The sequence below is a fragment of the Cryptomeria japonica genome, chromosome 4 (genome assembly GCF_030272615.1).
Source record: "Cryptomeria japonica chromosome 4, Sugi_1.0, whole genome shotgun sequence".
Taxonomy (NCBI): domain Eukaryota; kingdom Viridiplantae; phylum Streptophyta; class Pinopsida; order Cupressales; family Cupressaceae; genus Cryptomeria; species Cryptomeria japonica.
In genome coordinates this window covers 99,280,498-99,291,292 of record NC_081408.1, presented here as the reverse complement: position 1 = coordinate 99,291,292, position 10,795 = coordinate 99,280,498, and the positions used below count along the sequence as shown (strand labels likewise).

At 34.9% G+C, this 10,795-nt stretch overlaps 1 protein-coding gene across 1 annotated transcript; it reads left to right on the top strand.

The window, feature by feature from the left end:
• Window positions 1–369: 369 nt before the first annotated feature.
• On the top strand, window positions 370–10,323 carry LOC131032939 (small ribosomal subunit protein uS14z/uS14y/uS14x). Its single transcript, XM_057964042.2, has 3 exons — window positions 370–606; window positions 9,767–9,866; window positions 10,002–10,323. Exons 1-3 carry the CDS (start codon window positions 545–547, stop codon window positions 10,008–10,010), a joined length of 171 nt encoding a protein of 56 aa, XP_057820025.1. The 5' UTR covers window positions 370–544; the 3' UTR covers window positions 10,011–10,323.
• Window positions 10,324–10,795: the final 472 nt, after the last annotated feature.

The following is a 10,795-nucleotide window of genomic DNA, read 5'->3' as shown; positions in this document are numbered from 1 at the left end:
ATGGAAAAGTGATTTTTTAAAATGTTAGAATTAATATAATTAGGTTAAATATTTATTTTAAATAGATGACAAATAAATTAGTTATTAGGTATTTTATAACCATGTATTGACATTTTAGTGTGCAGGCATTGGCGCAAAAGAAGTTAAGTATCGGTTATCATTTCGAAATGACTACTTTTTGACCTTTCAACGCATAACGACCCTTAGAGATCGAATCGTTACTACCAAAAACCCAGATCAATAGCTTTAAAATTATGTCATGACTAAGACATTTTTTTTTGATCATTTGTCCACTACTCATACCGTACCCTACCTCTTATGACCAAAGAAGCAAATAACATGAGACTAGGATGATTGTATGTGAGTATAAAATTAGGGTTCGAAAACCCAAAAGTCGGTGGTTAAAATGACGTATCTCCAACGGTGAGATTGAACACACTTATAATTTCTGAGAAGTTAGTGCAAACTAAATCTTCTGAAATTTGGGCGTTTCATTTTGCACTGCAAGAAGTCGCGAGGTCGAGGGGCGAGCGGATAATCGAAGATGGGTCACTCTGCTGTTTGGAATTCACACGCTAAGACCTACGGGCCAGGCTCACGCACGTGGTACGTATAATTTATTTCATGAAACTTACACGTCTAGGGTTATAACTCTCGGTTCAGTGACGGAGCGCCCTGTTTAGGGTTTTGTAGCACTATTTACAGGGCACCTAAATAACAGTTTGAAACCCTACAAATAATGTTTTTTCTATACCGTGTTTATAAACTGTTAGGTCCATTCTATGAAATCCTAAGTAGGAGTTCTATTCTATTATATGGAAGGATAACATTGAGATTGAATTGGAGAAGGGTCACTCTTTTCGGCAAAAGAGTGATATAAGTTATTAATTTTTTGTGATTCCTATTCATATTTGTAAGCTACTTGTTTGCTTAATATCTTAGGTATGTTCTCATGGAGTGGCCTCACCTGAAACTTCTCAGTAGGTGCTGCTGAGAAATTTGGCGGATTAGTGCCAGTTAACTGCTCCCATAAGAACACGTTTTTTTTACCGTCTTACTTAGGTTTATATAATTCTTGTTTAAAAGTTACATCCGAGAAATGAACTTTTGAACTTCACCGCAATTCAGTTGTCATTTATCGACAAATATTCCCCAAAACTCTTAGCATATACTATAAATTTCCGGCCCATCTTCTTGTGTACCTCCTTGAAAGATTCCTGCCTAAAAAGGCGGTCGATCCATATTTAATGTAAAAGGCTATATTTAATCCTGTTTCACATTTCCAAGATTTGCACAGGGCCACCTTCTCTAAGGACAAATAAGAGCTTTGGCCATCTGTTTGGATGGAATGCTTGGATTGCATGACTCTTGTTACATGTTTCTAGACAAGCTTACATGCAATCTGTTGTTTGGTTACATGTTGATATTTTTCTTTCATTTTTTTTTGGCGAATTTCATACAATTGGGCTTGTTTGGTGGTATATATACCGGAGGTCTTTACCGAATTCTGTGACATAATTGTCTTTCTCTGTATTTATTATTAATTAGTTGGTATGTCTCTACGGTTATGGACTAAGTTGCCTGTTTGTGTGTGGGTTGGGTATGTACAGGTTTCGGTACAGCTGGGTTTGACAGTACAACATATAGGATATTAAAATATTAATAAATTAACAAACACATTTGCAAATATAACAAATAAATATATATTGATTTGCAATGTATATAAATTGTGTTCCCTTTTCTTAAATAATAAATATATAATTTAAATAAAATCTATATTAATAAAAAAAATGAATCGAGACGGGACAAGCGGTATGAATGGCTGAATTGCTAAAACTAAGAGAGTTGTGGAGAATATGACTTGGATGTCATTCATTCCTCAGACAATGACGAACAAGAAAGCCATACTGCTTCTGATGATTCCATATTTTCTGAGCATGCGAAGTAGAAATGTCAAGGAGGTCAATATTCAATCTCCTGAGTGTTTTGAAACTAAGAATGAAAAGGATGAGTTTGGGATTGCTCCCACTCCCTCACACAGGAATGAGGGAGCCATTAATGTCAGATGCTGTTATCCGGTTGAGGCTACTCGACAGCTTACCCTCAATGAATATGGTGAGCACTGATCAGCTATTGCTAAGCAGTCTGAGTAGCACCTTGTCAGCAGAAACTCACAAATATTTGCAAGCAAAATTTCGGTGCTAAATGACTCGCAATAATTCATTTTATAAAATTTTTTTAGGGTTGGTTGGGTTCAGCACCGTAGCACCCCTGAGTGTACCCTGTCACTAACCAGGCTCAGATCCAAATCCAGACGTATGGTCCCTGTTATTGGCGAACCTGATAACATAGATGCTGGATGTGTTGATTTTTTTTGAGTGTTTGCCGTATGGTATGCTTTTAATAGGTTGTTTAACTTTTCTTTAGTTAACCACTAAGTATAAATTTGTTTACTACTTGGAAATTAAAATTTAATTCTCTGGCACAGCTTATGGATTCTGTCAGGTGTCTGCACTTTGAAATGAAGTCCAGAGGCTCTTCTGTTTGTCATGCAAACAAGGTTGATTCCTTTAGGTTTTTTGCATATTTGTGGAGTAGAATTGGAGAACCCTTATTGTTTGATGTGTAGAAGCTAAAATCTTTCTTGTTAATATCTTGGCAAGCCAAAAATAAATTGGAAAAATGTAACCAATTTATTGTGATCAAATTGGGAAAGTATGAGTTAGGCTTAGAGAAAAAACTATGTTAAGCTATGGCAAAAATATAAAAAAAAACTGCTGCAAAAAACGCGATATATCCACAAAGCTCCAATTTATTGGAAAAGTACTAAGATATATTTGATGATTTTTTGGTCAATTTTGCATTCCATGATTTTTTAAGAATATAGTGGTTTTTTTGGGGGAATTTGTTGGTGGATGCATGAAGAAAAAAGATTTCAAAGTTTCTCGGAATTTTCTCTTGCTTTCTGCTTCTATGGGTTGATGCTATAGAATGTCTTTACAATAATTATACACTTGTAGAAGATAATTAGAAAGATTATTATAATTTATTAACTTAAGATAGTTTTCCTGGATAATAATTTAGCTATAGTATATCTTGATGGGTTTGTATCATTGAAGACCTAGACTGACAATTAAATACTCATTACTATTCTGGATATTAAGACTTAGTTCACTTAGAGGTTATCCAGAATTTTATCTTACCTCATGTAGATTCACCAAGTGTTTCAACTCTTGTCCACGGTAGAGTCTTTCACCTGTTTAATACTTGGGAGTCTGCCTTTATAAACAAGGCTCATTTTACATTTTACATTACATGCTTATGATATTTCTCATTTTGTATATTGCTTATTCATGGAGAGTGTAGAGTTTGCAAGCAGATCTTGGTTGCCCCATCACTTGTAAGAGGCAACATTTGTCTCATGGTATTCTGTCATTTATTGCACTTAATGTAACGTATATCTTGCAAGTTTGGGTGCCCAAGTTGGAGGGAAAGTATTGGAGCCAAAACCGGTGTCCTTTTGCATTTTGAGTAGGCAATCTTAAGAGATTGGGATGTTTATTGTCTTTTTTGGGTGCCTTGTTTAGTTCTTGAGAGATCTTGGCATATCCATAAAAAGAGCTTTTTGGATATAGAAAATAAGGAGGAACAGTTGAATGTAGAGTTAATCTGCCAGAACAAGGGCAGGTTGAGGCATAAAGAGATTGTTCACAGATACACAGAATGTGTAAAAAAAAGTACAAGCTTTTTTGCTGAAGTCAACTTTCCTTAATATTTTTTATGAACACATCTTGAGAAGGTTATTAAAATGCAATCTATTACATACAATACTTACAAGACTTTGTGAAACTTTGAGATTCTTAAAAACTATTTAAAATAGAGTTTTTTATGTACATTAGTTCTTTATTTCCACAAACAAGAAAGTGAGAAAGGTTTTTCTTGTTTAGCAAGTTCTTCATGAAGAACATGATAAGCTAAGTTGCCGGTCTTGGTTCGGAATCGGATTCTAGTTCGGGTTTGCAAATTCGTTCAATTTTTTATGGGGTTGGTTCGGGTTCGCTTTGGGTTTGTCCGTACAAAAACATATGAAAATATTAAAAAAATAAAATAAAAAATATATACATATATGCAGCAGCAAATAAATAGCAAAAGACACCATAAATAGCAAAAGACACCATAAATAGCAAAAGACACCACCATATTTATTAATGTTGTAGACTTTTAGTCCAAATGGAAAATAACATAGCAAATTGCCAAAATACACCACCATATCAGTGTTTAAGTAAAAAAATAATAATGTCAACATTAACAATCAGCCATTACTGGTCAAATATCATCAAAAGTCATCAAACATTTCATCATCCTCCTGTGGCAAATTAGAAGCACAAACAGTGTCACTGGAAGTGGGACTAACAATCTCAGCCTCAGGAGCAGCCTCATGATCACTAGGTAGCTCATCATCATCATCAACTCCAAGTGCATCAAGGCGGGCAATTGAACGATCCAACTCTGCATGCTCTGGTTCAACATCCCAATGCTTTGACCAAAATAGGCAAAAAGAAACTTAAGAAAGAACTAAAAAATGTGTCAAATCACCTAAATTCTCCTCGGGTTCTGCTGCTGGGTTCAAAATTCGCTGGAAAAGCACCAAAATTCTCCCTAGGTCCTTCTGATCGAACCCACAGGGCAAAATATGAACCCTGGCCGAATTTTGAACGAATTTGCAACAAATCAGAATTTGCAGCGAATCGAACCCGGACCCAGGGAATTTGTGTAGAAGAATCTGGTAGCTTAGATGATAAGCTTTAGATTTACAAGATTCTTGTCAATGATTTTTGAACTAGCCAATGATTTTCCTTTATATTGTTATCATTTACAAGGGTAATATTATTAAGTTTATTTCTTATCACATTATCCGTTGAGTATCAAACTTGCATATTTAAAGTTATTTGCACATTATATATCTTTAAAGAATACCGGTATTATTAATGAATGCACTATAAATCTTTGCCAATCTAGAGGCTTGGCTTCGGCATTGTGCGCAGATAACTATTCAATAAGTTTCAATATAAAATTCTGAATCCTGATGTGGGCCCCTACAGCCCCCGAAATTGTGGAATTGCAAGAAAAAATACTGAAAACTGGTAAACAATGCAGTAAATGTGATTTAAACATGTTTTAATTCTAAGTTGCTGAATTCGTGCATGTGGGGTACAAAACGTCAGTATGGCAGAATGTTTTTGGGGGGTTGGGTACGTTTTTGGTAGGTTCATGCAAATATTTTATATATATATATATATATATATATATATATTAAGTTTAGAATGTCATATACCAATACATATGCTAAACAAAATCATTACAAATTTCAAATTTTGCAACATAACATACTAATTTAAATTCAGTTTTCAATATCAAAAAGATCAAACTAGAATCTCATGATAGATAAGTTCTGAGTTCACTAATCAGCACAGCAGAATATTAAAAAGATCAAATTAGAATCACTAATCGCAGATGAACCCACAGGAGATTTGTTTCAGAATCCGATTCCGGTACATTTCGTACCCGGAATTGCCTGAAAAATCCCACGATTCAGCAACTTAATTTTAGTTGTGTTTAGGTTGAAGAAAAATGGAGGCAATTTTTTTAGGGAAAGAAATTGTGATCAGTTGTTTTCCATGATTGGTTGCAAGTTTTTGGCAATTTTCACTGGTATGGCCTAATTTTGGAAACCTAACAAGCAGACTGATGGAAGGTCATAATTGAAGTACTTAGAAATATTGACTGTTATCGGCTGAGTTAGGATTCGGGCTCGCACCCGGGTCTGGGTCAGGTTCGCCCTTCACTGCCGATTGTTTTTTTTTCATTCCATAATATACCGATTTTTTTTTTTTCATTCCATAATATAATGAATAAAAAATTTGATATAGATCGGCTAATGTTTTTTAATTAATTCATTGATTAATATATATTATTATATAATATAATATAATAGATATTACATATTATAAAATATTATATAATAACATTGTATATTAGTATATAATATTATTAATTTCTTGTATAATATAATATTAATATACTATATAATTGTAAACTATATATATATATATATATATATATATATATGTAGTTTTTGCATATAATATGTATTTTGTTTTTGGGCACACACGCACACATATATATAATGTATGTACGGACAAACCCAACCCACAAACCCAAAGGGCAAAAAAAATTGTCTGAAGTTTGAACCCACGAACTGGGTTTGCGTCCCCAAACCTGAACCCGAACCGGGTTCCTTCTTATAACAATGCAAAAAAATGCATATATTGTACCCAATGTGAGCCTGCTTTTACAAGTTGAAGTTCACTTTTGCAAGCATATTGCTTACACAAAACCATAAAACATTGCCTACCCCGAACTGTGAGAATTTGCAAAGTTGCAAATGCTATAAAAGGTTTAAATTATTGTATCTTGTATGGCCTAGAAGGATCTCATAGAAAACACTGTTTAATTTTCTGATAATGTAAGTTAGAGTTTTGGCCTCAAGATAGACTAATTAAAGAAGAAAAACTTTCTCAGTGGCAAGCCATAAAAAGCTGGGAATATATATGAACAGTAACTTCTATTAGAAATGTAATATTGGTTTCCTGAGCAACAAACACCATCTAAGACAAAACTACAGGAAATGCAAGCTGGATCACCAAGGTACATATCCATGCTAGTAGCCAGTCTGCCCTTTTGTTACCATAAACAAGCAATGAAAAATGCAACAGTATCGGCAACCTGATGAACTGGATCTTATAGATAAATGCTTTTAAAGAATTCAGAATTTTTTTTTCAAAATTGTTTTATAATACTCTCTCCTTGCATGATGTTGTACACGTGTTAGAAATCTTCTTGGATTCATGCATCAATTTTGAAACCCCCATTATCTGTGTGTTTTTTAATCAAATGTTGCTGTGGACGATTCAAAGGGGCAGCCATTGATCTGAACTGTCGTATAGATTGTGCTACAGGAGGTACAAAAAATGACTGTTTGAAACAAAATTGGTGTTTTATTTATTAAATCTAGAAATGATGCATGCTTATGGCATTTCTGTTCACATAAAACTGCCTACAACTGGGTATACCTAAGTGCTGGTTGATGTAGGAATTTGGGGTTTGGATATGCCGACATGTCAATGTTTTTTTCTTGGGCTAGGTTTGGCTCTGCTAAATATTTTGTAGTCACGACACATTTCCAAATTCATGAAATCAATGTTGGCCTAATCCATATTCCTTGATAAATCATCACTCTTGCTTTAGTTTTCTGGACCTTGCATGTCTTGCCAAGGGCCTTGATAACACCAAATTCCCTTTGACATCCTCATGGATGGTCAATGTGTCAGCGCTGAACAAAATTGTTTGTATCATGGTCAAATCTTGCCAAGGGCCTCAATAACACCGAATTCATTCAAGTGACATCCTTATGGATGGCCAATGTGTTGCTGGCACTGACCAAAACTGTTTGCATAATATTCAAATGAGCAATCTCAAGAGTGTTAGTCATGCAGTTGTTGATTTACTAGGACTCTGCATGGCTTACAGAATGAAATTCACAAAGGCCATTTCACCCAATTGGCTCAAATTCATCAAAAGCAAAGAAATCCCATAAATGCTACTAAAATCAGCACCATCTCAAAATGATCAGGGAAGATGGGGAAGGTGAAAGGGGGACTGAGGGTGAGACACACCAAGTAGTTTCTAGACGAACTGAGATCCACTGGAATATTTGTCTCCAGGTCAGCCTGCTTATTGTCTTCCTGCCTAGCACACGGAAAAGGCACAGATAGATTGAAAGACTCAAATGTCTTGCTGTTGAAGAGCCTTTCAGTTCAAAAGATAGACTGAATTATCTGAGTCTTCGCAAGTGACATTTGCCTATGAGGTCACTTCGATAAATAACATGGAATCGCCTTTCACCTCAATCTTGAATGAGTCTTTTTCAATTGTGACCTCAGGCGTCTCCAAACAGCCTTTGGTTTGGTAAAATTATTGGTGGAAGACCCAAGCCTTCATCGAAGACAAGGACAACCAGCCAGACTGGAGCACCTTTTGATGTTCCATCGAAGTTTAGTTCCTAGGCACGTAACTGGGGGTGGTTATGTCTGTGCCCCTAGTTATTTCCACTAGGATTAACCCCTTTTTTAAGGAATGTTCTTTAGAATTAACCTACTATTCAAATTGATAATAGTGTGATCATATAGAGACCATAGCTCCTAGACTTTCTTTCATATTCAACCAGAATACTTTCAGCTTTTTATAGGAAAGATGAATGCTCTTTACAAGATGGATATAATAGTTCAGTTGACGGGGATACACACTCAATATATGGACTTGTTTAGGACCGACATCTATTTGTATCAGATTATTGGATATAGGCTTGTAATACATTTAGCTCACCTGAAGTGAAGGGACCATTTCAATATAAACTTATCATATCTTACAGAAACATAAGGTTAGAATAATGGTGGCAGTGATAATTACTGTAATTACAAGTTGCCTAGAATTATTAGAATGTTAATAACATGTATATGCTTTCTAGCTATAAATTTTTTCCATCTTCTGTTGGTACTTGACATTAGAAATATTGACGTTTGTTTTTATTTGTAGAAAGTTTATTTGTTTCAAGTCCTATCTCTGAATTGACAGATACAAGCTGTACACTGAAGTCATCTGTTGTTGGTACTTGTACATTAGAAATATTGACTTGTGTTTTTCCCGTATAAAGTTTTTAATGCATTTTGGTTTCTTTCTTTCTTTCCAGGATTCATGTCATCTTTTTTTAATTTCTAATTCAAATTCTATCTGAAAATTGATAAGGGGAAGGGATTCATTGTTTAAATAAAATGGAGGAAACTTCCCCTTCCCTTGAATCCATCGTTAATATTGTAAAGATCATTTCTGTAAGAGAGTTACTTCTATTGCAACTATTTGTTGCATCTTGAATTAATCTTTATCCAGTCAAGGCATCTGCTTATTCCTATTTCAGGATTGTGGAATATGTTCGAAACCATATACACAAATGGTGGGGGAATATATCCCTAAATACTTTTGGAATATATCCATAAATACTGGGGGATTATTGAATCTTTCTAGCTACTTCCACATATTGTTGGAAAGTGAAAGGTAATGTCATTCTACCATGGACCAGATTAAAAAAACCCTCAGAATGCCACCAGCTTAGAACATTGAGATTCACTTTTACACCACATTACGTTATAGACTTCTAGTCAAATTTATATCATACTATGTTTTGACAAAGATCTTATATTCTTTGAAACCATGCTATGACTCGTGCGCCAAGGAGATTGGTGTTTTTATTATTATCTTACTGATTCCCTTTGTAAATAAATTATTAATGACATTTCTTAGATAAATGAGCTAAATGAAACTTCTAGCCTAAATATTGCCTACAATAGGATATTCTAATTCTCGTACTCTAATGCATATAAGTCACAAGAGATCGAGAATACAATATTTATAATCTGGAACTAGAGGCTATATAAATTATTTTGAATCGTGCAGTAGCGTAGCATGTAAACCATCTGCACATATATATGCATGGTTTTAATTCAAAAGATATAATGTTTCTTTTATTTAGATCATGATGCAGAATTCACATGTCGTTAGCTACTGATTGTGCTTGTGAAGAAAGAATTCTGTTTGCGGTTTTGGTTTGAAAAGTGAGAAAATATCTGATGTTCGTTCTGTGATTGATCAGTCGGGTGTGTGGAAATCCACATGGGCTCATCCGCAAGTATGGTATTATGTGCTGCAGACAGTGCTTCCGCAGCTATTCCAAAGAGATTGGCTTTATTAAGGTAGGGTGGTGTCATTTGACCTTTCAGGTATATTATGTGGTTAGTTTAGTAAGATCTTTCAACTTCTGGTGGTAAATATTAAATAGCTTGAACCAATTTGTTTCTATTAAGTGATGAGTTGTCATTTTTTTGCAGTATCGTTAAGAGCCGAAAGATGCTGTAAAGCTACTGGAACTTATTACTATAGCATTAATGGCAGTAATTCAATAGAGAGTTTTTGTTGACAAGTATAGAAAGTTATCGTTGGGAGGTAACTCCTAAGATAGGTTTCTATTTTTGAAGGTGAATATTAGGCTTTGTACGGGATACTGTTGTCTTGAACATGATTTGAACGAGTGGTCTTTTTGTAATGGACGAACTTTATTATTTTGAAACATAGAAATGCCCTGTTGGTGGATGTAATTGCATTGCATGTTCCAAACAGCTAATTAATTAATTAAGAGCAATTTTGTGGTAAGTTGGGTTCTACTTGTGGTTTCTTGCAGTGGTGTTTTTATTCCATTTTTTCTTGCAATGATGTCTTCAACTTGTGGTTTTGTGCAGTGATGATTAGCCCGTTTCTTGCAGTAACCAGGATCTTACCTTTCTAAATCATACGAAACCTACCCCACACCATTTTTTGGGGTCCTTTATCAATTATAGTGTCTAGAGACGACTCATTCGTTTTGGCAAGTTGAAATCCAGCAGTTAGTTATCACTCACCCTCGTCTTCCATCATACAAGGAGTCCTCTCCTCTCCCTTATTCCGTTGGTTGAGTGGATGTTTATCCCAATGTTTGCCCCTTGGGGTTTCAACCTGAGTTTACTTGGATGTTTCTTGCAGTGGTGTTTTTATTCCATTTTTTCTTGCAATGATGTCTTCAACCTGTGGTTTCGTGCAGTGATGATTGGCCTGTTTCTTGCAGTAACCAGGATGTCTTCAACCTGTG